The sequence below is a fragment of the Rhamphochromis longiceps genome, linkage group LG19, assembly GCF_057381845.1.
Source record: "Rhamphochromis longiceps isolate RC_006_pf linkage group LG19, R_longiceps_female_GT1.1, whole genome shotgun sequence".
NCBI lineage: Eukaryota > Metazoa > Chordata > Actinopteri > Cichliformes > Cichlidae > Rhamphochromis > Rhamphochromis longiceps.
This window is the reverse complement of record NC_140575.1, coordinates 33,187,761-33,213,724: the sequence shown is the minus strand read 5'-3', so window position 1 is coordinate 33,213,724 and position 25,964 is coordinate 33,187,761. Positions and strand designations below refer to the sequence as shown.

At 41.9% G+C, this 25,964-nt stretch overlaps 3 protein-coding genes across 6 annotated transcripts in view; 1 reads left to right on the top strand and 2 right to left on the bottom strand.

The window, feature by feature from the left end:
- LOC146647229 (uncharacterized) overlaps window positions 1–16,223 on the bottom strand; it is a 32,198-nt gene extending 15,975 nt beyond the window's left edge. Inside the window, exons 1-2 of one of the 2 annotated variants that reach the window (XM_085391128.1) lie at window positions 15,964–16,223; window positions 4,966–5,281 (exon numbers count right to left, since the gene is read on the bottom strand). In XM_085391128.1, coding sequence (XP_085247254.1) covers window positions 4,966–5,260 — 295 coding nt within the window. In that variant the 5' untranslated portion in view covers window positions 5,261–5,281; window positions 15,964–16,223. Of the gene's footprint in view, window positions 1–4,965; window positions 5,282–14,045; window positions 14,403–15,963 lie in introns of those variants that run through there. The other variant, XM_085391129.1, reaches the window with a different exon arrangement.
- A 77-nt stretch (window positions 16,224–16,300) lies between these two features.
- LOC146647228 (syncoilin-like) lies at window positions 16,301–19,615 on the top strand. Of its 3 annotated transcripts, XM_085391135.1 has the most exons (5): window positions 17,196–17,350; window positions 17,582–18,063; window positions 18,428–18,838; window positions 18,908–19,032; window positions 19,113–19,615. In XM_085391135.1, the coding sequence occupies exons 2-5, from the start codon at window positions 17,590–17,592 to the stop codon at window positions 19,150–19,152; spliced, it is 1,050 nt and encodes a 349-aa protein (XP_085247261.1). In that variant the 5' UTR covers window positions 17,196–17,350; window positions 17,582–17,589; the 3' UTR covers window positions 19,153–19,615. The 3 variants fall into 3 exon arrangements, with proteins under 3 accessions (XP_085247259.1, XP_085247261.1, XP_085247258.1); XM_085391133.1 differs by lacking the exon at window positions 17,196–17,350 and adding an exon at window positions 16,301–16,410 and having other exon boundaries at window positions 18,908–19,615; XM_085391132.1 differs by having other exon boundaries at window positions 18,908–19,615.
- On the bottom strand, window positions 19,605–25,863 carry LOC146647227 (histone-binding protein RBBP4). Its single transcript, XM_085391130.1, has 11 exons — window positions 25,706–25,863; window positions 25,142–25,289; window positions 24,906–25,051; window positions 22,525–22,698; window positions 22,305–22,420; window positions 22,015–22,175; window positions 21,793–21,919; window positions 21,636–21,713; window positions 20,966–21,100; window positions 20,312–20,422; window positions 19,605–20,177 (listed from the first exon to the last, which is right to left on the bottom strand). Exons 1-11 carry the CDS (start codon window positions 25,719–25,721, stop codon window positions 20,115–20,117), a joined length of 1,275 nt encoding a protein of 424 aa, XP_085247256.1. The 5' UTR covers window positions 25,722–25,863; the 3' UTR covers window positions 19,605–20,114.
- Between the last annotated feature and the right edge of the window lie 101 nt (window positions 25,864–25,964).

Below are 25,964 nucleotides of genomic sequence, written 5' to 3'. Positions count from 1 at the left end.
ACTAAATTCTAATCAGGTCGTTCTTGAGTCCAAGTCTACCAGTAGTTCAAAAGATATGTTAATGAGAATAGAAGCGAACACCATGAGACCGGACAGTGTGCGCACCGCGGATGATGTCAGTGCGCACACTGTGTCTGAGGAGGATGTGCGGAAGTGCTTCAGGAAGGTGAACGCACGCAAAGCTACTGGTCCAGACGGGATTCCCGGCCGCGTCCTCAAGTCATGCGCGGCTCAGCTGGCTGGAGTGTTCACGCACATCTTCAACCTTTCCCTCTCTCTGTCTGTAGTCCCAGCCTGCTTCAAAATTCACAAGAATTTCACTCACATGTGCTGTACCAATGTACCTGCACATGTGATGTGACAATAAAAGTGATTTGATTTGATTTGATTTGAGAATGGGACGGGCATACAGTTTACACATATGGACAGACAACTCAACAATATTGTGTACCCCAACATAGCTGTTGTCAGGACTGGGAGAATGAACTGGCATTCATCACATCACTAGAAGTAAATGTCCTCACATTTTCACACAGCACCTTTTTGTTACACAACACTCAAAATGCTTTGGACTACAAGTTACATTTTTACCATCCATTCATGCAGACTCCATACAGAAAGACCCAAGCAGGACATTCAAACACGGAACCGCCTTCTTTTAAGGTGATAGCGCTAACTAATGCATTATCATGGCTACTACTACATCTGACCATTGTTCCAGACCTCTGAAGGTATCCTGTGGTATCAGTCACTAGAGATGAGCAGAAGAGCTTTTAAGGTCTTTAAGCTGTGAGGTTGACGGTCAACAGGTACTTCCCACACTGATAATGGTTTGGCACATAAAATGTCTAAATGTTGCAGGAAAAGACCATCAACTTCTTTCTAAAACTTAAAGTTACAGTATGTAAAATGTTTCACCACACATGAAACATACTAAGATGACTGTTGAGGATTTACTGAATTGTCAGTAGCACTACTTTGTTTGCCACTGTTCGCTACTATTAGCATCTATTAGTTACCATTTGCTGCATGGCCGAATAAGCTGGAAGTTGAAATTTCCAAGTTCCCAGTCAAAATGTAAGTCTCGGAAGCCTTCTCAACTCAGATTTCCCACTTGGAAGGTCGGAGCAGCCCCACCAAACCTGAATTAGCAATCAAAGATTACAGCACTGAACACAAACAGTACTTTTTATCTGTACGGCCACTGTTGTGTATTTATGAATCACCAAATAAGCTATACACAGAGCACTGATCATATTCTATACATGAACATGATGCAATTGTTTTAAATGCAAAAAAAAAAATTTGCTAGTGATACATGAATCACAAAACAAATCCTGCTTTTCCTCACTTTTTCTGAAAAATGCTCCAACATCCAAGTTGCAGTATCTGGGACACAGCATAAAGTCTTCAGAATGTAATTAAACTGTTTATCATTGGGGAAGTGGGACACTCGAGACTAATATTAGCTGGTATAATGTTAGATTATAACCAGCTGTTGTTTTTTAGCCGGCTCTTTTCTGATCTGCTGACATTAAATAACTGCAACAATATTGGGTAAAATAAGCATGTTTGTGCACGTTTGTGCGTTAGAGGCCTAACTCCAGTTCAGAAGACAAGGCTTGAGTTGAGGAGAAAGAGGATTTTTAGGATGCCAGTGGTGTTGTCTTTTGCCTTTTTGCATTTTCACTTCTTTGGTTAAGGTAACCTATGCTCTGGCAATAAAACATAGGTATAGCCCTTGATGCCCTGAGTCAGAAGGTGCAGGCACATTTTTAAACTTCCCATGACGGCACACAAACACAACTACAGCATGTATGTGGCTGGTCTCTAGCCACATACGTAAAACACCTCTAGTCTAAAAGGAGAGGTCCTTCTCAAACACTGTATTCAAATATGAAGAAGGAACATCGTGACTTCCTTACACCACAAACCAACTCCTATTTATTTTTAAAAGACAAATTATAAGTTTATTAGAATGCCTTAGTTTGTTGCGAGATGTAATTACACCCTATTCTGTTTATATTTATGAATACAGGTATCCTTCTTTTCTATTAAATAACCTCAAAACATTACTGACTGTACCTTTAAGGTGACAATATCTAATTAAAAAAAATGCACTGGCACTCAAGCTACATTGTGCCTGTCGCCAACGCCAAAAATTGTCACATTCTCTTTTATTAACAGAAGGTATTGTGCTCTGATAGGCATCCCTACACTCTTGTCTCATATCCTCTGACCTGTATGTGTACAGTGTTTCAGTGCAGAAAGAAACAGTATTCATGGAGAGATCAGAAAAAGCAGAACACCTTGTTCCTCCCTCACTGTAACAGTCCTGGCATGGCTTTTAATTAACTGGCACAATGCCTGCCATACCAGGCATTTATTGGGCAGGAGGCCCCTCTGGCATCAACACAGATCATCATCAGGGGCTCAGCTGGTGGTATTAAATTTTCTGGGCAAATGTGTTACATTGCACCACATCTTGCTTCCGTAATAAACCTCCTCTGGATGCGTTTTGGGAACGCTGAGCTCCTTCTCTAATCTGAGGAAGCGTCTGCTGAGAAGCTTGCAGCGGTTGTTGCCAGCACCAACAATCGGCACGGCATACACACGCCATGTTCATTGCTAAGGGCTCAATAGCAGCATACATCTATACCTGGCACATGAATCACAGTTAACAGTTAAGAACCCTGGCTTTCCAAAGATAAATTTATGCAACCTTTAGGCTAAATTTATACCATTAAAAACATTTTCTGAGATTGCTTTCACAATAATGTCCGTCCAACTTTCTTCTTTTTTTAAAAAAAAAATCCAAAAAGTAGTGGTTTTATGCATCTCTAGTCGAGTGTGTGTATTCAGAAGTGTAGTGGAGACATTCTTGACCCATGCCCAGTGTGGGAGTCAGCCTCTATGCCAACCTTGGCAGAGCAGAAATGCCTTATCTCACTTTAGAATTTACTTTTTAAACAAAAACTGCTGGGACCTAACACGAGTGGCTCAACAAAGTGCAAAGATTGTGTGACGCAGTAACAAAATGTACTGACGTCTTTATGCATGCATTCATTTATGATCTCCCGAATCCACAGATGTGACTGAAAACAAGTCTATACATATTCGTCTAATGTTTTGGGTATAGTTAGACGATGTCAGACTGAAGGGGTCTGGATCTTATGGAAATCCCCGATCCCTCTCACCATTGCACCGAGATTACAGGTCCAACTACAAGAAACAAGAGGAACCTCCTCTGTCGTAAACTAATTAGGCAAGACTGCATAAGCACTGCCAGACAAAGACACGTTAAACAGCCCTGAGCAAATGAAACACCATTTGTACTTTCATGGTTTTAGCATAAGCAGTCTCACTAAAACAAGGTTCCGCTTGTTTGTGGAATGTTTTCGCGTTTCAGGTCTGACTGCATATAGGTGTGATTAATCAGGGTATAAAACTAACGTTAGCACCCACTGTTCCCACCAGACTATGCTGAAGACAATAGTGTTCACAGAGAAAAAAAACAGGACTGGTATATTGCTGCACCTCTGCAAGCTGCAACAAGATCTGCAGAGTACAGCTCAGCTTAAAGGAGACCTAGTGTGCTCATTCCCAGCTCCATACTTTTAGTCATGGATTCTACTAGAACAAATGGCACGAGAATGAAGCCATTTCAGCACTTTCCCCCCATAAAGACGACGTCTGACGATCTCCTTTGTAGCTTTAATGACGAGTTTTGACACCTGGTTTGATGACATGATTTCTCCAAGGGTAGCTTTAGTAAGGCAGAGATCAACCTCACTAATTTCTGACACACACCCAGTCATTTTGTTTGGGAAGGCCTAAAATATGAAAGAAGCCACTCAGTTCAAAAAAGAGAAACAAGTGTTACCCCTAGCAGTCATCCAAGGGGGAGGCTATCTTCTGACTGGCTGCCTCTCACAAACTGAATGCCTTGACAGCAGATAGGCGGGGTTGTTGTTTAGCTTTTGTTTACTAGGATCACTTGCACATGTCCTCATTATTTCAGGCTTGGGCTCTGTTTAATATGCGCATTCACCATTTTAACAGTGCATACTACAAAGATGATAGAAAATTAAAGAAAAGCAAAAAAGGTCCCCTTTAAGAGATCTTCTGTACTGCCTTTACTGAAGCTGGTGACTGTGAGATTAAACCCCACTATCCGCTTAGAGTCTGTCCTGTTTGAAAGTGTGCCACAGTGCTCCCATGTAACCTGAAGACAAGGTAAGCAAGCAATGGAGTCACAGAACAGGATGGACAGATTTCTTCACAGCAAACAAAGTGTGCTGAAGGTCAGAAGGCGAGGAGTAAGTCAGTCTGTTTAAACATCCCTTCAGAAAGCAAGCAAACATACCTGGGAACCGATACGCAGGATATCAAGCTGGTTCCCAGGACTTTGTCTTTATCCATCACAGATGACACATTAAAAGAACATAATGCTCTAAACTGGTGCAACAACAAATCACTTCACCTTGTCGTAATGTACTTAGTCTGGGTGACTTTACATTTTAAGAGTCATTCCTTCCTGACAGGTACATGTTTGGCTGATTCATGTCAGTACAAAATGTAGATCAACTGGCACGGCCTCAATGGAGACGGGGAATTTATCAGCACAACAATAAGCATGATTTATGTTTTGGATTTGCATGTCTGTCAAAGGTACCTTATGTTATAATTTGCAGTGCAAGAATAGACTTTATGAAGGATGGTTAGATGTCCAAAATTGTGACTAACCTGCTTAAATTAAGATGCAGTAGAAGAGAAACTACAGACTGTCTTACTGAAAACTGAGCTATACGTAATTTATATGTTTATGGACAAGAAAAAACTCTGAGTTCTAAGGTGAAATAATATGAAATAAAAAGTATAAAACACAATGGGAAACTTAAAATTAAACAATGTTTAGACTGATAATTAAAATAGTTCATAAAATGAGACCATGTGGGATTTTACCATGGCTGTTGCCCTGCAGATGAGCCTGCCTTCCAGACTTCTGTCCTCCCTTGTGTCCACCCTGATTCCCAGCAGAGTGCCCATCCAAAGCCAGGTCCAGAGCAGGACCCAGCCCGGGGTTCTTCTCATTCAGGCTGAGATTCTTCCTCCTCTTACCCTTCAGCCAGCCCAAAGCGCGACCCAGGGAACGAGTGCGCTTCTTCCGCCCCTTTTTGCTGTGCTTCTCGTGAGCAAAAATGTTGACCACGTCCTGGGGAAGCAGGTCCCCAAACCCCAGTGAGTCACGGTTTGACATCCCACCTCACACTGGAGCACCCTGAGAAACAGGAAAGATATTACATTTTAGTTCTCATCCAAGCAACACATGCACCAGCACTCAAGAAGAGAGAATAAATGAAAGACCTGAAAACTCTCTCCCACTGTTTTTCCCCAATCACAGTAACAATCAGCTTGCAGAGAGTAATAATAATAATGGATTGGATTTATATAGCACTTTTCAAGGCACCCAAAGTGCTTTACAATTCCACTATTCATTCACTCTCACATTCACACACTGGTGGAGGCAGCTACGGTTGTAGCTACAGCTGCCCTGGGGCAGACTGACAGAAGCGAGGCTGCCATATCGCGCCCCTCTGGCCCACACCAGTAGGCGGCAGGGTAAAGTGTCTTGCCCAAGGACACAATGACCAGGGCAGAGAGCCCGGGGATCGAACCGGCGACCTTCCGGTTACAGATACGCTTCCCAATCCCAAGTAGAGGCCTACTTAAGGTGATAAATCAGTCACAGTGAGTTTTGAATGAAAAGTTGACAAAATGTTACCTTTACTACTTGTCAGAGCTGCCCTGTCATTAAGAAAACTCAACTTACTGCATAACAGAAAGTTGGGTTCAGCATAGAAACCCTTTAACTCAAGAAATTCCAAAATTCAGTGTTCTTACAATAAGTGTACTTTCTTAGTTTGATTTCCTGAAAAATCAAAAGATAAATATCCCTTATTGTCATATACTTCCACATGTGTGTTGTTTAAATTTCAAGTTAAAGCTTGCGGTAATGCTTTCGGAAAAGCTTGACACTACAAATCTAGAATTAACGCCTTTGCCTGCACCGACCAGACAAGCTACAGTTTGAATCCATTTCTATCCAGGTTCATGCAACACAAGCAGGCAAGACTTTGAAGGAAGGAATTAGGTGCATCTAAACTTGGTCAGCACAAAGTTGCAACCATGACATCAGAACATTTATACTGTAACCACAGCTTCAAGATGAGCACTGGCCCCTCTGTTATGGCACTAGCTAATGATGAGCTATCATTTCATAACGTAGCTGACCTTTCACCTTTGACCTCAGAGATAAATAATGTCATCAATTCATCAAGTTAAAATCATGTTTGTGGCAAACGTTGGAATGAAAATGATGTTATGTGAGGCCTTTAGTGTCCTTGACCTTTGCCACAAATTTCTACTTAGTGGTCAGTGGTCAAAGTTAAATAGGGTCCCTCGGTGCACTTGTAAAAATATGACATTCATGATAATAGGATGGATGGACTTTTAGCCTTGCATTTATTTGCATCATTGGTTCAGCTGCTTAATTATGTATTTACAATAGCTTGATTTTATGATGTAATGATTACCAGGGAGAACAATTGCTACGTTGTTGGTGGCTAACGTAGATCCAAAGCAACAAACAACCACACAGACAACAGAAAATTTTAAACTCTTCATAAGCACAGAGGCACAACTCTGGGCAGCAAAACCTAAAAACGACTACAAATATATCCAACATGTATCCCTGGTAGCAAAGTCTATTTTACTCAGACCACTCCTCCTGTGTTTGTGTTTGTGTGTCTCCGTGGTCACTGCTCATTCGGCCAGCACACTCTATCCTACACAGACCCCCTCCAGCCTCTAAACCAAACTTCAGCTCTACAAAGAAAGAACTGGCACCGCTCCCTTCATTCCATAACGTGGAGTCATAATTCACAAAGCCACACCCGTAAGCTCACGCACTGCATACATACAGGCACAGCAGCACGCTAAGAAGAGCAAAAAGACACAAAATTAACAGCAACCAGTGAGTGTGTCCATTCACGCACTTTATTGTCATCCCTCATTGTTTTCCTTTACTATTGTTTTATTCATCACCCGCTGAATGAGCTCATCGCTTTGCTTCCTTCCTCCGCCCGTCACCTTGTTAAACTTCGCTACTCTGAGGCAGATTTCCCAGCCCTGCTCCTGGGGATCTGTAAGCTTACACTGGACTTTTTCCAGCTGCGGTTTTATTAGATGCTTATGTCCAAATCATAGTCTGAAAATAGGGACAAACTCTTAAGATGACAGGAGCTTGTAAGCAGACAAAGAATTAGGGAAGGTGGGAGTTGAGTCTGAGCGAGTAAATTATGAATCCCCCGGTGCAGTCGACAAAGTTCAGGCATAAGTTGTTTCTTTGGCTGCTGTGCTGCTTTTTCCAAAAAGATTTAAGTAACGTGTGAGTAACACAGCCAAACATGTTTCTAGAAAGACTTTGAACCTTAAGTTGGTGAGACATGAAACTAAACCACACAAACCCAAAGTCGTGTTCTCTGAGGATTTACAAATGGGACTTTTTCCAAAACAGCCTCTCATTATCAAAACTGCAACAGGGAAGTGAGACGACTCTGGTCTGGGTGCATCATGTGGAAGATATTTAAGCAGATGTGCACTTTTAAAACCAGATGTTTGACATTCTGTTTATTAAGTAACATTTTCTTTAGTCTTGGGTCAAATCTTGACAAAGTAGGATTCTCATGAGTAAAGAAAATGACACAAGGAATATATAACATCATTTTACACCTGACTCAAACTAATATAATCTTAAGGTTGGTGCCAGTTTGGAGTGTTAAACACCAACTGGGAAGTAATCCCAGAAGTTAAAAAAAACATCTAACATGTGGATCAAGGTCTTAAGGTCTGCATCCCAATCCCTTTTGACCATCCCATGGTCATTACTTTTATATTACAAAAAAAAAAAAAAAAGAAAAAAAAAGGGGGGGGGGGGGGGGGGCGTCATGCTCCTCCTGCTGTAGTTGCACTAAGACTGAAATTAGCTCCAATGTGACTTCAGACTTGCATCAACTGTGGCTGCTTTTGAATCTAAGTAGAAGATGCACTGCTGGAATTGCAGCTTCTAGAGCACAGATTAGAACCCAATCGTGGCATTTCCCACTTAGAAAAAAAATTATTTCCCTTGGATCTGCCACAAACTAAAGCGATATGCATGTCTCTTTTATGAGGCTGTGGGACAGTAACCTTTAATGTTTAAATATATTAGGTTTTCCGTTTCGTAGTTCTAATGTGCAGCTGTCACATTAGAAATAAACAACATTATAAATAGCAAATATACCGGCCATCATAGTGGTGCAGTGGTTAGCATACCAGCCCTAGGTTTAGATGTAGTCTGGGGCCTTTCTGTGTGCAGTTTGGATGTTCTCTCCGTGTCTGCCTGAGTCCTCTCCAGGAATTCCGGCTTCCTCCCACACTCCAAAGACATGCATGTGGTTAGGTTAATTGGCGATTCCAAATTGGCTGCGTGAATAGTTTTCTCTCTATGTGTGTGTGCCCTGTGATAGATTAGCGACCTGTCCAGGGCGTACCCTGCCTCTCACTCTATGACAGCTTGGACAGATACCTGCCTCACACAACCCCAGACTGGATAAACAGAACAATATGGATGGTTAAAAATATAACTTATTTTGGCAGTCTGTGCCTCGGTACATTATAACCCAAAATTAGTGTTTTCCTGTAGCATTGACGTCATGCATTCATTGCAACAGTGTGGAATTTTGCGGTTGTGGTTTTCTATCTATGTTTTTTCACCCATTTATATCACCACTTTATCCTTATCTAACTTTAACTGTGAGTATGTGACACTCATAGGGATTATTTAATGTGGAAGAAGAGTCATGTGACGTGTGTAACACACCTTTCTATGTGACCGTGCACGGAGCCTGAGAAGCGGAAAGCCAGTCTAAACAGAAAAGGTTGATAACCGCTGTCATGATATCTGTTGCCTCCGATTAGGACTTTAGGTTTTGTCAAACCAGCTAATGGAAAGAAAGCCTGGCCATGTTTGAACACCCCTCAGGGTGTTTTGTAAGTATTTCCATGAACAGTTTAAATTCTGACCTGGTGATATTTTTCAAGTCCACTGATTTATCCTGAAGGACACAAAAATGTCACTGGAGCTCAGAAATTCCGAGTTCCCATCCGGAAATGTTTTGTAGAATGCCCACTGAACTCAAACACTCAGAAAGTTGGAGCAGACCAACCAACCCCAAGCTGGCAATCGAAGATGGAAGCACTGAATGTAAACAGTATTTTTGATTTTTTTTAGTTTGTTTCTTTGCTTGTTTTTTAAATCTTGAATTAAAAGATGATGTGTCTTTTTATGCAGATCACTGATCAGGTTCTGTCCATGAAAATATTATGCTGTATTTCTAGTACTACCTGAATGACTTTACCTCGCTAAGAACCCAAACAAATCCTGTTTTTCCTAGCTTTTTCTGGAACGTGCTAACTCAAGAGTGACGTCACTTCCAACTTGCAGTATCTGGATGGCAGCACTCATCCTTGATGAAGCCAGTCCTTGCAGAGATATTTGAGTCCAAACAATGCCGCTTATATGGAAGAAAGAACAGAATTAATTTAGTTTCTGGCCTCACCAGAAAGAAGTTTGCACCCGAACTCATGCCTGAAGTATGCAGTTCAGTCTGAGAGGCTTAAGATGAATACTTGAAGAGCTTCAAAGCTTTTCTAAACATTATACATAATGTGGGTGTTTTTGAAGGAGTTTATCTTAATCTGGACAAGCTGAACTTGTTATCCACTGCCGCACATCTGAAATGACAAAGTGCCAGTGTGTGTGTGTGTGTGTGTGTAGCCGGTGCCCCATGAGGAGTGAGCTGCAGTGAAAGGCTAGTAAAAAAGAAAGGGTATCCATCCTTTTCAGAGAAAAGTACAAGGCCTCTCCCCGCACTAAGCCCTGTGTTTCTCCTGCTCCAAATTACAGTCATTAGGGCATGACTAACATCCATGCATCTGCATTGGCTTCAGCCGCCAATAATCAAGACGCCTCTCATGGGAGAAGAAGTGAGTGCAACAACTTCTCGTGTTACTTCCACCTCAGAGGGAGCAGAGCAATACTAAGAAGTCTAGGATGTAGACGAGACCACCCAGCTGATCACTGTCTGTGCAGTCTGGTCACAAAGAGTTGACTCATGCCACAATTGCAACCTGCAATTTTTCATTTTACAAACAAATCTAATTTGGTGACGTACACAGTGGAGTTTCCTTTAAAAAAAAAAAAAAAAAAAAAGTAACCGTTTCTTTCTTTCTTTCATCAGGAAATTTACTAAATGGTTATTTAGACTTTAAAAATTCCTATCACAATTCTTTCTCTAGCAAATAAGTTTTAAACACACCATTACTTTTCAAAATAAAGCATCAAAATGCTAATTACAGAGCTGCTTTATTGCCCCAGCAATTACTAAACACCAAACCTTTGTTACAGTTGACACACAAACTCAGGGCTCAAAAGAATCTAAAATCGGAGCATTTGGGAGGATTTGTAGTGACACAGCACATGTGTGTGTATAATATATTCAGAAAAGATCACAATCAAGACATAAGCTGATTTACAAACAAAAACAGCTGTGTGCCCTTTCTACACGTCTCGCTCTCTCTCTGACACACACACATAAACGAGCGCGTGCGCACGCAAAACCTGCTGTGGTTTTTAAACCCAACCCCAGCCTGCCAGAGCAGGCATGTGTTCCAACACGCTGTTTACTTATCCTTTACAAAAGACGTCAAGCTTTGCGTTGGACAGGAGATACTTCTCTAACGCAGCAAACCTCAACGTGGTGTGTCAATACCTACAGAGCGACTGACATTGACAGCAGTGTGTACACACCAGCATGAAGTAAACAGGAGCTGATAATAGTTTACACACTCTTGACAAATAGACTGAGCATATCTGGAAAGACGATTTATTGATTATGGACTACCGACCGCTACAGTATACGCCATTTGGCCGCAATGTTAAAACCAGTGGCGGCTGAAGTACATACATAACTAATATGCAATTTAACGCACCAAATAGTATATGAGAAATTATTCAAAAGGACATAAGTTTGTTTAAATAAGCTTTTGTTTATCTTTGGTTAAAATTTACTTTCCCATGTAATTTGTTGATTTTTTTTTAACTATTTTGTAATGTTGTTGTTAAAGCTGACCTCATGACAAACTTTGAATATCATTCTTCATTTGCATAATGAAGCAGAAATATAAAAGAAAAAAAACCATTATTCATGTCCAAGTACATACAAAGTTAAATTTATAAATAGACAATTAAATAGAAAAAGTAGATACACAAGTGTCTACATATGTTCAAAGGTAAATAAATACGCAGTCATTTTACAGATCAATCTAATTAAAGACTACTTTTATTCCTAACAGTATATTGTTTTTGCTGCATTTTATGGAATTTCTTTGTTTATTTTGTAGTTTTTGACCACTTTGGTGCTACACAGTCCCACCCATCCAAACATTACTGCAGATCAAGTACACAACTCCATGGCAATGGCACTCCCCAGTGTCAGCAGAACTCCCAGCATGGCAATGTTTCCCACTGTAATAGCTCATCTGGTTGATTTGAAAAGAAAATCTTGCTGCAGCCTGTCCAGTCCTCCTCACTGTCTCCTTACTGTCTACTGCCTCATCACGACAAGGAAAAGACAAGAGGGTGTATCATTGATATAAACAGCCACCTCTGAAATCTGTACCCCTCACTGTCCTAGCTAAAGAAAAACCTGCCTAACAACACAGTACAAGGTACTGACCCCGACTTCCATGCTCTTCCTTCTCTGTGTCTGTTCGGGATATGCTGCAACAAGCCTGATCCACAAAGGCCCCACCCCACAAGGACCAAAGTTGTCCATGTCCCCTAGAATAAAGAGCTGTAGTGTGGGCATGAGGGAGACCTAAATGATATCAGGAAGGTGGGTTTCAATGTTGTGGTTAAACAGTCAAAGCCAGCTCAGGAAATTGAATTCCAGAACAAATCCAGGTCTCGTGTCCACATTTAAACAGGCAGGTCAGCTAAGTTACAGCAACATAAAGCAATGACACCAGCCTTGCCTGAGGCAACTGTGGTTACAAATTAAGGATAATACCCCACAGAGCTTTCAAACATCTTCCCTTGACAAACCAGCGTGGAGAGAAAAAAGACGGAAAGCTAGCTGTGGCAGGAATAAAAAACAAAACACTAAAGTTAAGCGCACACACCCTCAGCAGATCAGAGCCAAAGTGGAGTATCACAAATACAACTATCACTGTTGTCTTTTTTGACTTCAACAGCCATCTGTGCATTACAGCGACTTCGCACAACACTCCCTTTAAACTGGAGTCTTATCACGTAAATATGAGCAATAGGAATTTCACAAGTAGTTGCAAGGGGGATGAGGGGAGGAGGGGGCTAGGGGAAGTGTAACTTTTGACTCCAGTGAGTCATACAGGGAAGCTGATGGAGCAGACTCTGCTGCCTCACAGGGATAAGGCAAAGCCAAGAGGGTGTGGCAATGATACAGACAGCCACCTTTGTTTGAACTAGGACTGGCTCAGTTTAACCAGAAGGCCATTCACATCTAATGCCTGACCTGTTGGTTTCACATGGCACGATCTTAACCTTGCTGGCAGCAAGCAAGGTTAAGATCGGGCTGCAAATGGTTTAGTCACCATAGGAAGAGGAAACATAATAGACCAACAAGCTCATTCTCCTTTAGAGAGAGGAGGAGCGCTTTGGATCTGTTCCAGTCTTCTTTCAAAGACCAGAAAGTTGTTTACAGTAACAGCCAGTTTGGAAAATATCAGTTTTCACACTTAGAGCCATTCTGTAGCTAAATAGCAAGTGTTTAGCAGTGAGAAAACTGGTGTTACTGTTCAGCACCTGCAGGCATCTGTCAGGGCGTTGGCTGTCTTCTTTGGGCATTATCAAACAAAGAAGAGTGCTGCTAAGACTTAAGCTGCCTTGCCTGAACTAGAACTCAGCATATTCATGCAAACACTTGATGTGCAAGTAACGCTGCTGCTGTGATGGATGATGTGGCCACTATAAGAGACAAACTGGAAATACTTAATTCCTACATCTCAAGGCGGTTTTCACAACTGAAACCAGGGACAGCCGGTGAAATGAGACACGTTTTATGGGCCGAGGGAATCTCGAGGAAACCATTCACCATACACCCACCATAAAGGAAGCGACCTCCTCTTTCGGTTTAGACTCAATAGAAACATTTTTGAATACATAATGGCTCCAAATGTCTAGCAGAACTTTCAACCCAGGACCTGGAGCATGAAGACACATGTCATAGATGCAATCTTTTGAGCTGAAAGGTGACATCTTTGTGGTTCTTCTGTTTGCTCCAAAAAGGGGACGGTTTCAGGAAACTGTCATACAAATAAACACAATAACGCCGCAAGGCAATAATGACACAAATGAACCAAAATGCTATGAGGTTAAAGGCGGTTACAGATGGTCCGTGCACGTATGCGTGCATGTGTGTGCGAGAAAGAGAGACAGATCTGTGGAAGGAAATGCAACTTGGCATGCTGCAAGGGCGCTGTAGCCATGCAGCAGCTTGTCTGGTAAGAACAGCAGCTGCATTCCTGAGAGATTTATAATTACCGACAGAGGAACTCTTCTTTCCAATCCTGCTTTCATCCCCCCCCCAGCATCAAACACACACACCTCCTCACCCCCTCCATCTATTCCCCTTTTTTTCACCCCATGCAGTGGCCTTCTAGGAGACAGCGCCATGAAAGACAAATGGATAATGGCTGGCGCATGGAAGTCATTTTGAGATAACATTATAATGTGTGGTTGTGTGCGCTGGCCCAGATTGTTGTTCCCTGTGTTTATGCAATATTTTAACTTCTATGGAAACAGGGCAGATTGCAAATGGAGGTACTGTAGGTGGGCAACAGCAAAGTGATATCTATTAAATGATAATCTTAACTAGAGGTAAGGTGTGAATGCCAGTGCTTACCTTTTTCAATGCAAAAGCTGGATTTAAAGAGAAAACAAAAAGTCTGGAAAGTTGGCGAGTTGCGACAAAGTCTCGTTTGCTTTGCCTCCAGGGGTTGCTGGGGGTCTAAGTCTGGACTGCAGTCTCTGCAGAGTTTAAAGACCTCTGGACTGACAGGTCAGACGCAGATAAAAAGAAACTGCTGTGCAGCAGCAGTGACCAGCTCACAGAAAAGGCAAACACAGCTGGAGAGCGAGGTTTAAAAATACATCCTGGCATCTTTGTGTCTCCGCTCAGCCCAAGTCAAAACAATATCCTTTCAGTTTAAAGCTCACTCCGTCTGACAGTTGCTTGGCACTGGCAAGTGTGGGAATAAAAACACTTGAAAGAGCTTAGAGCACAACTTATGTGAAGCCTCAGAAAGACACTAAAGTAAACAGCCTCAGTCCCAAATTGAGTAAATCATGATGACTTGGATGGCCGGCTAACAGCCACTGATTGGATTTTTCATCTCTTGATAAGAGCTCATTGATTAACTTAATCATCAGTTAATCTCTCTGATTAATGGCCTGCTTTCTTCCACTCATCAGTCAGGCATTTCCGTTCTCTGCAGGCCTGCATGACACACAGAAATCAGTCACTCGGTGATCACACACACTCGTGCGCATTTTGTCTCTTGCAACATTCGATTGCTCCTCTTGTTGCCGTTCTTGACCGCCAGCTCTCCCCTTTCCTCCACTGATCTCAGTCAGCACACAGCTGAACAGCTGCACCTACCTGTCTGCTTACCCAAGATCCGAGTGCACTTACACCCCTTAGCTCCCAGTGTAATCTTCATCCCGGCCATCTCCTCACATCCTTGCCTTTTGTCATCTCATCTCTGCCTTAACATCTGCTCCCCTCCCCAAATCACGGGTTTCTACCGGGTTCCGCCATGCATCCAAAAGTGCTTACACAACGCACCTGTAATGGGTACAAGCCCAAGCATGGCAGGCTGGCCAAGAAGGAGCACCAGTATGTGACACACCCTTTTTAAACAAATGGCTCAGTCTCAGCCTCACCTATTAGAAAGGTATAACAGCTAAACCTGCAGCTAAAAAAAAACAACCCAAACAACTGAAAGTGCTGATTGGTTTTTCAGAGAAGTTTTGATTATTGGAAGCTCATTCCAGACCAAAGTCCAGCAGATGCTGCTGCAGCAGACAGCCAAAAGGGGGAAAGGGAGAGGGAGTCCTAAGGTGGTCGTGTTATCTCCCTCGGGTTAATCAGCAAGCAGTGGGTTATCAAGTGCGTGTTAACTGCCATTTATTAAAAGAAGTGTCAGGGGACTATGCCGTAAAAAGTGTGCTACTGGATCAGTGACTGGACCCAACACAATACCCTTCATTGTCACGAGCTCCATAGCTAAGAGAAGCACTACAGGTCTTAGATTACCTCTGTATAGGATCCCTTAGCTGAGAAGCAACTCTCCCACACCTTGTTTTTCTATACATGTCTATACTCAACATCTAGCCATGGAGTTGCAATTTGAACCAAACTTTATTTTAACAGACTTGAGATCCCTGGTTCTGACATGTATGGACTATTTTTCTTTACTTCTGGGCTAAAATTACCGTACTTATGTTGCCCATAATTAAAAACCTGCATTAGGAAGAAGAAGAAAAATCGTGCTGATATAACAGCTTCACTTCTAAACCTACTTTCTTCACGCCTTCAAAAGCCAGTCAATCATATTGATCCTTATCTGTTTGTTTTTTCCCTACGCAGGAATATTAAACCCTTTCTCCTAAAATTCACGCCACAGCTCAGTTTCGAGGGACTTTCCCAGCAGGAATTCCAACAAAAAATAAATAAATAAATAAAAATAATGCCAACACAATAAGGTAGCCATTAATCTGACGCTTAAGTTGGACAGATAAAAAAGAAGTGTCAGACGTACCGTAACGAAACTTTAAAGACTGATTTAGCCGCTCTCCATTTGAAGCGTCGCCCTGCTTCGCCCTCGTTCTCCAACTCCAAACTTTCAGCGCCCGAAGGAAAACTCCAGGTGAAGCATTTCCGTGAAAAGTTCAACTTCAGGAAACAACTGCAGCCTGGATGTGTTTGCACGCCCGGCTTCAGCCCTCGCGTTTAAGGTGCCAGGAGAGCGTGTCCTCTGCTGTCAGCGTCGTTTGTCTGCGGACGCTTCACTGAAGCAAAATGTGGGACTACCGAGAAAAGTCGCGCCGCAGTCGACCCGAGGTCCCACCTGACGGAGGCTGGGCACACTCAGGTGAGCGCGCGGGTCTGCGGCCGTTGATTTGGCGACATCTAGCGGTGGAACGAGGAATAACGAGCTAATAGCATGGAGCAGACTGGGGAGAAACTGGAACTTAATTTTCCCACGGTTAGTTTACGTTTCAGGTATTTACGTCTGCATTTTTTTATTCATGAAGACTACTTAAAGAAACTGTAGATAAAAGCTTGCGTGGTGAATAGAGGTGGTCACACCAAATGTTGACTTTCAAGCTCGTTAGAGCTGTACACACGCATGTATGTTTGCACACGTTCCCAGCAAAACATAAAGAAACGACGGGTGTCTCAAGACTTTTGCACTGTAATACTGTAATAATACAAAAAGAAAATGTTCTTTGTCCTTCTTTAACCTTTTGGATAGCCTTGAAAATATCCAAAGTTACTAGCATGAAATTTTGTATTTTAATAATATTATATAATAAAAAATATACCTTATTACTTAAAGATGTTCACATCTTTCCGATCACCTCCTTCATTAAATCCATATTCACATGTCTGAGTGTGTGTTTGTTTCCACTTGTCTGCGAGGAGTGTGATAGGCAGTATGCAAAACACCTCAAACAAATACTGTTACATAAACCATGCAAACTTGGTCATCTGAGCTGAGTCCTGGAGGAAGATATTAATTGAAAAGCATGCATGGTCCTGCTAATGTCGACACCTTTGCCTGTAAGGTAGTCTGGGGTACACTTGTGGAAAGTTATTGCTCAGCTCAGCTTTCCACCATGATGTCACTACCTTCTTAAACACACATTGAAACAGGTTGTGAAGAAGGGTAAATATAGCTCTCTGTGGCACCCGGGCTGGTCCGGACATGCGCTAACTGCCACATCCAGAGCACACTGAGTCTGCTTCCAGCACTGACACAGTTTGTGAGCCCATGAGGGAGTCTTAGATAGAGTTTCTCCCAGGCCTTCAGTGTTATTAATAAACACAAAGTGTGCCTCCGTTTTCCTGGAGACAGACACTGCAGACAGAAAACCGTGCTAACACAGTAACTGCCTGAACATTTAGTCGGACTGCCAGTTAACGTAAGTACACATCTATGTTAATAAAAGCTGTTTCTTTAATTATTTGACAGGTTGAAAGGTTCTGTAGTGTGAAGCTTTAGGACAGGCCTCTCAACTTTAACAGCTATCAGAATGATTGATGTGTTTGCCTTTACAGTTCATTCCTCTTAACAATCTGTAAAGGAATAAGTGTTTTGAAAACCACAGTCTTACCAGGTGTTGTTTTTAATGGCTCTCGCCTTGTTTTCTTAGATTCTCTCATGGATGATCAAAGCTCAGTACAGGATGGGAACTTCATGTTATCTACTGATGACTCACATGTGCAACTGAGATTTTCTGAAGATATCTCACCGAGCAACCGCACAGACTCTGAAACACTAGGTAGATTTGCTCAAGATCCTATTCTACGCTCGGAACAGGTGGACATGGAGAGCTTGGGTGAACTCTTTGAGTACTGCATACAGCGAGTATCCCATCTAGAGAGGCAAAGAGATGTGCTGATACAGGAGCTTCTGGTTCTGCAGGAACCTATGCTGCAAGTTGTGGGGCACCTGAGAGCGAAGCTGGAGGGAACACGCAAGCTTCTCGCTCTGGCTCAGCTGGATTATGTTACGGTTTGTGAGGATGTGCAACAGGTAAAGAGGAAACTGTTCACCACAACCAGAGACTGCATCCAGAGCCAGGTGAAGCTAGCCGAGCAGGAGTACGAGGTGGCTCAGTCTGCTGTTACTCAGGTAGAAACCACAGGCTTTACATTTAATGATGATTTACTTCTGTAGTGTAGGTTTGCTTAGTATAGCAACATCATATAAAACTTGGGGTCATCATGGCTGCAGCTTGTTTATGGTTTGATTTTCAGTTATTTGAGTATCATGAGTATGAGTTCTTGTTGTTTTAGTTCTAGCTACTGTTTGCACCCTATAGAGAAATTAGCAATCAGATAAATTCATGTACCCAACTAAGCTACTGGGTAGTTTCCATTTCCACTCTCTTGCTATATGGGATCCTTTTATTTGTTGAATGTTTTTACCCACAGATAAAAATAGCCTCCATTATCAAATGTAATACTTTTCATTCTTATTTTACATCTCTTCATAGGAAGAACTCAAGGCTCAAATTCAAAGTCTGACCCAGGAGTTGGTGCAGCTGGAAAACGCCCACCAGAACCAGCTCAATTCCCTCCGTGATCAGGCCACTAAGCCTTGCAGGCCCAGGGCCATGAGTGACATCAGCCAGTGTCGCCAGGCCTCCATCAGACTGCAGCGAAGGCTCAGTGGCAGTGTGAAGATGTTGGAAGGCTGGTACGAGCCTCGCCTCATGGTTCTGCTGAAGAGAAGGCAGGTTGGGGAGGAAGCTTTGAGAAAAACCAGGGAGCAGGCAGTGGACCTGAGAGCCGGGCTGAAGCCTCTGAGAGAGGAGATACAGAGGCTGGAGGTGCAGAGATCATGTCTGGAACAGAGGATCACTCTTTTGGAGACAGAGCGGCAGGAGAGCACTGCACAACATAAGGTACAAGAGAGGTTGGATAGAACAGATGTTCAGTAAAACTAGATGACAGTATGTTTTTATTTTATGCAGAAGACTGTGGAGAAACTAAGAAAGACTCTGAGAGAACTAGAAGTGGAGTTTGAGGTTCAGAGAAAATCGAAGAAAGGCTTGGAAGATCTTAAAGATGGCCTTTTAGCAGAGCTGACATTTCTGAGGTGGGTTTATCCCAATCATTTCTGCTTTAACTTAGTAAAAGTCAAGATAATAAATGAATAATAAACTTATTTTCTTATAGGGGCTGTGAACTCAGTGACATTACAGAGGAAGAGTCATAAGTTTCAATTTCCCGAGACATAAGACATGAGACCAAATCACAACGCTGACATTATGGTAAATGGACTGGTTCTTTTATAGCGCTTTTCTACTCATCTGAGCACTCAAAGCACTTTACCCAGCTTGTGCATTCACCCATTCACACCCATTTGCACAAGCACATCTTTCTAAGTGCTTCATATAGCTAACATTCACACACATTCATACTCCGATGGATCGGAGAGCAATTTGGGGTTAGTATCTTGCCCAAGGATATTTGGCATGTAGGCTAGGGGAAGCCAGGAATCGAACCACCAACCTTCCGATCAGTGGATGACCTGCTCATGTAATGGGTGAGCTACAGCCACCCCATTACATGTTTGAAAATGCGGTCTACTTAATGCAAGCGTCTTGTTACTCGCTCACATCCAACTTAACATCTAAAATGTTGTGCCAAGAAAACAAAGCAAACAGCTTTACTGTAAATAATTTTATATGAATATACTTAAGTACACAAAAGATCAGATGCAGAGAAAATGCAGAGAGAAAAACAAAACACATACAAGTGACAACACAATTTGGGGGAATTTCATACTACAAATACCAGGCAAATTAAAAGGATCAACCTACAGTATGTACAATAACATTTAAAAATGGATCTTCCACAGAAATGTTTCTGCTCAACTAACCAAGATGGAAGAAATAAAACCAACAAAATGCACACTTAGGTGATCATAAACATGTCTGTGGTTTCATCACGAGTCAGATTTCAGTTCGAAAAACTAAAAAGATCTAAAAACCTGATCATTAGAGACCTTTTCTTAAACATGTCACGTGATGACATGGCAGCATTTTATTCTTTTATTTTCTACAAAACACTGCTGCTCAAAATGTATTTTAAAAAGACTGCTTTTTCACCCAGTGCTGGTAAACGGATCCATTTTTAATGAGCAGGTCAAAAGAAGAAGACACGTGGAGACCGGACTCATGCCTGGACTTCTGAATCTGCGGCACCTTCTGGGTCCTCGTCATTGTAGATATTTTCAGCCTGCAGATATAATTGCCAAAAAAATAAAAGATTTTTAATGTAACTGCTCTTCTATGTTATAATAATAAATGCACTTTACTATTCAAATCCTCGCTGTGTTGTAACTGATCGAGTTTTCTTTACAAAGCCTTTACCATCTGCCACACTTGCATGATGTTGTCCTCTGATACTGAACAGATGACCCACGGCTCGTTGGGGTTCCAAGAGAAGTCTGAGATCTTAGCTGTGTGTCCTCCGTGGATGAACTGAAACGAAATGAAGCAGAAAGATTTAGCACAATGATCGAGATTTAGCTTAAAAAATAAAACAAAGCCAATGTTTGAAAGCAAGATTACAGTATTTCCTACACAAAGACTTAGGCATGCTCTTCCAGTGTGGTGGTACCTTACTAACAGACCAACAAAGTCACTGTTAAGGCAGTGACCACTGCCTCTCTAGAAAAATCATGTAGCTTGCTGGACTCCAACTCTATTGTCATGGATTGCATTTGGTGACAGTAGTCCTTGTACTGCTCTACAGAGCCGCTGCAAGCTGCAGGGTCACTACACTAACTACAAACTGCAGCAGGTGGAGAAGTTCGTGTGCCAGTAGACATTTCTCAGGCTGCTGAGCAGAACAATGATTATCATCACCAGCTGCAGTCCATGCATTGGTGGAGCTATAATCCATCTGCTGGACAAGACTCTTACTGGAGAGTGTGGGTGCATAGAGCCTCTGACGTCACCACAAATATGCTCATTTTGTTGAGAAAAACTGCATCATCACCACCGCTCATTGTCACAACTCACCAGCAGCTCAGGAGGGCCATCCTCAGCATCCTCTGGTGACTGCTCCTCTCCAATCTTACTGAGGTCCCAGACGTTGAGCCGCCTGTCGGTGCCGCTGGAGGCCAGGATGGTTTCGTTATGAGGAGACCACTGAACCTGTTGGAAAAAGATGTGGATATGAAACCTCTGCAATTAAGTCCCCCCTTGCAGTACTTTGGTGAATATAATTGTAAATATTATATCTATACAAAGAATTAAATATTCAACCCTAAATTCCAAGGGTACAAGCAAGTGTACAACCAAAAGCTTTAAACAATTCACCATCACATATTTTCACAAGTTACTACAAAGTCCTACAATCCTTTTTCTCAAAAATGTTTTTCCCAAAGTTGAAAAATTTTAACTCCTGCATCAGACAACACTGTTTTCCACCAGTTCACCTCATTGTATTGACTTTGTATGCAACTGTAACAGCAAACAACTTCCTGACAGTTTATCTTTTTGTTAACTTAATTATACCATAAATAGCAATTGCATTTCATCTTTTGTAGCCAAAAGCTAGTTATTCACCAGAGACATATTTCAGCCTAAATAGCCTCACTCCACAATGCAGTTAGTGAGCTGAAACATTCAAGCCGAAGTTTGCACAACAACAACTACAGATTTATTTGCGAGGAAGTTCACTTCTTACCTGGAAGATCTCGTCCTTGTGGGATTCAAACGAGTGAAGCTTCAGCTTCAGGTTCCTCAAGTCCCAAAGAGCCACAGTCTGCAAGTAAAAGGAGGCCAATTCAGTACAGCATCAAGATGCTATTTCACTGTAACTGTCTGAAAGAAAGACACCTCACCTTATCTGCAGAGCCAGTGGCAAGAATGAACTCGCTGTAAGGATTGAAAGACAGGCAGTTGACCTCAGCAGTGTGGGCGTCCACTGCATGGCTGGGCTTGGAGGTGTTGTTGGACCGCGTGTCCCAACTGTTCCAAAAACAGACAAAAGCACCAGTGTCAGGAAGAAATGTGAAACTGAACAACAACTTTGTTTTTAATGAGTCATCGCTGAGGCTGCTTACATCATGAGTTTCTGGTCATCTGCCACAGATCCAAAGAGCGATTCGTGGAGAAGATGCCATGAGACGTCCTCCACCACAGCAGTGTGGCCTGTGAAGATAGTCTTGGCATCCACAATCTTCCCCTCTTTGGGAACTGTGCTGATATCCCACAGGCATATAGTCTGCAGAGAGCACAGACGAATGTTAAAAAAGAAAGAAAAAAAAGAAGTAACAAATGATTTGTAATGTGATAGAAGACAAAAAATCATTTTAACAAGAATAAGGCAGGCATGTCAAGACAGGTTTCTTACGTGGTCATCAGAAGCACTAAGGAGACAGCCACTAAGGTTTGGGTTCCATGAGAGGCCATAGCCCTCCTTCTGGTGGCCCCTCAGACGGAGATCTGGGGTGCATTCTCCAGAAGGGTCTTTAACAGAAATAATGTCAGTGTTAAAAAGCCTGTAGAGCTTCAAATGTAGCGACACATGATATGCAGTTATGCAAGAAAAAGTGTTCTTTCTGCAAACCTACCCGGCTTGGAGGGGTGCTTTGTGTAATCAAAGACTAGCACATCACTGGTGGGGGTCTTGGTGGCAATGATGCAAGGATTCTGAGGCATGTATCGGGCTCTGTTCACTTCTCCTTCATGGTTGATCTTGATCTCAATCTCTATTTTCCCACTAACAGATCCAAAACCTCCAAACTCTGAAATAAAAAGACAACAGATACATGAAGCTCTTCCATTCCATGAAGCAGGTTTTAGGGTGACCTATGCACCAGGGATTTTTATTAGGGCTGAACGATATATCGCATTTGCGATAATATCGCGACATGATCAAGTGCAATTTTCTAACCGCAAAGGCTGCGATTATACTCTGGACATGTCCAAATTCATGGGCTGCATCCTCCTGAGGCCGCATTTGTAGACCGATTACGTCACAGCGACGTGCCGAAGGCTGTCCAAATTACTACCATATCCCAGAATTCATAGCGCGGCCCAGCCAAACTCCAGTTTCCAGCAATGGCGGCCGCTACTAAGTTTTAAAATTACTCATACTAATCTTTCTGGGTCACAAAATAAACTTTTAACATATTTTCAGGCGAGAAAGTAGTTGTGTAAACATCAAATATCTGCTCGGTTTATCAAGATATCGCATATTTGCAAAAGTGCTTCGACGTTTTCAGAGGCGTCTGCTACCCACCAGCTCGACAGCTAGCCGGGAGCTCGAGGGTTACTGATGCGGCCGAGAACGGCACAACTCCCGGCACATCATTTTCAGATCACCGCGGAGTTTCGCTGCTCGGGTTAAACGTAATATATAAGTCACTTAGACAACCTAAAAATGTTATTGTTGGGCTTTTTTCAGTGTTTTGTTTGTTCGTGAGTAAATCGGTTTGGCTGAGATTAAAGTTATTAGATTAGATAAAATAAAACTTTATTAATCCCCCGGGTGGGTTCCTCCTTGGTTTTCACACAGCTGACTAAACGTCAAACAGAAAACTTATTAAACAGAAGTATGAGACAGTCGAGAATTTACACCAGTGTCTGGTTATATTTTAGATAGCAAGAAGCAGACGACCGAGTTTATTAAACTCCACCGAGACAGCGGTGACGCTAATCAGAAGGCTAGACCGTCCAATTTCACGCCTTTAAATTTTAAAGGCGTGTTTGTGTGTGTGTTTATACAATTGCTATTATGTTTGCACTTTATGTGTAATGTTACTGACTGCAGAGATCAGTAAGATGTGTGTATTTTTTATTTATTAGTTTTATTTATTTAATATTATTTTTTAATTGAATGACTGTCTAGTAGTTCACAGATGTCGAAAAACTGAGTGTGGTAAAGCCACTGATTTTTTTTATGTATATTTCTGCGATCTGCACATTGTACTGACTTTCATTTTAATGTTTACACCAGGGTTCCTTGTCAGCACTTTATGCTCAGATGTTTGTAAGCTAAAAATAAACTATTGTGTATGTTCAAATATACTGTTGTGATTGAAGAAGTTAAATAAAAATGTCAGTCATCAATTCATGCATCACCTCATGTCATCATAACAGAGGTCTGTCTTCCAGGAAAGAACAGTTTAAAATTAATGTAATATAGTATTGGCCATACTATATGATGTATTGCTTGTCTTTGTTTAATAATACAGAAGACAAAGACCTTAAAAAATAATCGCATATCGCATCGCAATCGCAATATTGGGGCAAAAAATCGCAATTAGATTATTTTCCATAATCGTTCAGCCCTAATTTTTATGTATTTTTTTAGACAAAAAATGCAACCCTTAAGTTACGTAGTGTGTCATTTATGCCCAATGTTCCTGTTAACCAGTTTTGCTCTTAATAAAATGTTTAATAAACATATTACAGAACTTTAAAAAAGCGATTTAAAAAGTACGTAACCTACTATTCTACTTGTTCAGCTGACATTCACTATTGCCCTTGCTTCGTTGAATGAGGTTAAATTTGATTCATGCTGTTACATACGTTATTTCCTTTTCCTTCCTCTTGTGAGCAGAGTTGCCCATAGCCAACAATGTTGTTCTTTCTGCACCATCACACAATTATCAATAAGCTATATAGGAGTTGGATAGCGCTACATTAACAATGTGCAGAATTAAAAGACTACTGAAATGTCCTCCAAACCCTCTGCATTCACCAGGTCTAACAACATTTTCTGGTGGAAGTGTACTAGTATTACTGTGCTAAAGTTGGATTAGATCGATTAAATCAATATCATCCAAAACCAGCTTAGGCATGTGAATTAGTCTATTTATAAGTGTTATTTCCATGTTTTGCATGTAAAGATCCCTTGAGAACACTAGGAAACTATAAGTTATTCTATGACCTCTTACTGGTGGTGCTCTTGTAACATAGGTTCTCAGTGGACTTTTTATGCTCTCACCTCCTTTCTCGCTGTCATAGTGTGAAGCATCAAACTGCGCATCATCATTCGGCAGTTGAACGCTGGCAATTACGAGGTGATTCTGCTCATCAGAAGTATGGGTCCCCAGAACCAGCCTGTGCACACTGTAGTCCTTTCCCTCTGGTCTGTGGACATATCGCATGATATTTACATATCTGCTACAGTATCTTGTTGTGACTTGGAGCCTGAAAAGGTGTTGCACAACTCCCATTTACCTGGTGACATCTGGGAGCCATTGAGCAGTGAGGCTTGGCCACTCCAGAGCATGGGTCATGACCAGATCATAGAGGAAAGGGGTGTTCTTCTTCCAAATCTTATACTCCTCGTTGATCACCCTTTCCTCCACAGCGTCATCAAAAGCCGCTGCAACAGTAACATTTAACACAAAGCTACGTTATAGTCAAATTTACAAACATATGCAGCAGCTACTTGAGGAAATCTTTTCCTTCCTAGCGTTTTAGCTGATTTTATCAATAAAGTAACAGTAGCACACAATGCTAGAGCAGCTGTCGCCCATGTAAATAAATAATACAGTCTTTCTGAAGATTATTATAGTGGGGCAGTATATCTGACTGCACTGGTTTAAAACCCTTTTCACCGGCGCGTTAGCAGCTAATGCTAACATCAGCTAACAGCTAGCTGAGTGCTTTCTAACAATGAAAGGTGATGCTGGCTGGCGCGCCAACCACCACCGCTACATCCTGATTCGCATTTTCTGTCACTCTCGACAGCACACACACATAAATAACGTTCTCGTTAAAAAACGTAGACGTCCTTACCGTCTTTATCAGCCATTGCGTGGTTATAATACCGTTACTAATGACAAAATAAGTAATTTTTAGGGAGAGCGCTCAGAAGACAGCACGACGACTCGCAATGGCGCCAACTCCATAGAACGCGCCTAGCCAATCATAGTCGACGACAAAACCGACAGGAAGTCGTTACACGACACATCCGGTGCTGTGCCAAAAAAAGTAACTTCCGGTATTTGCAAACGATAACGATACTACTAATAATAGGTAGTATTTAGGCCGTTTT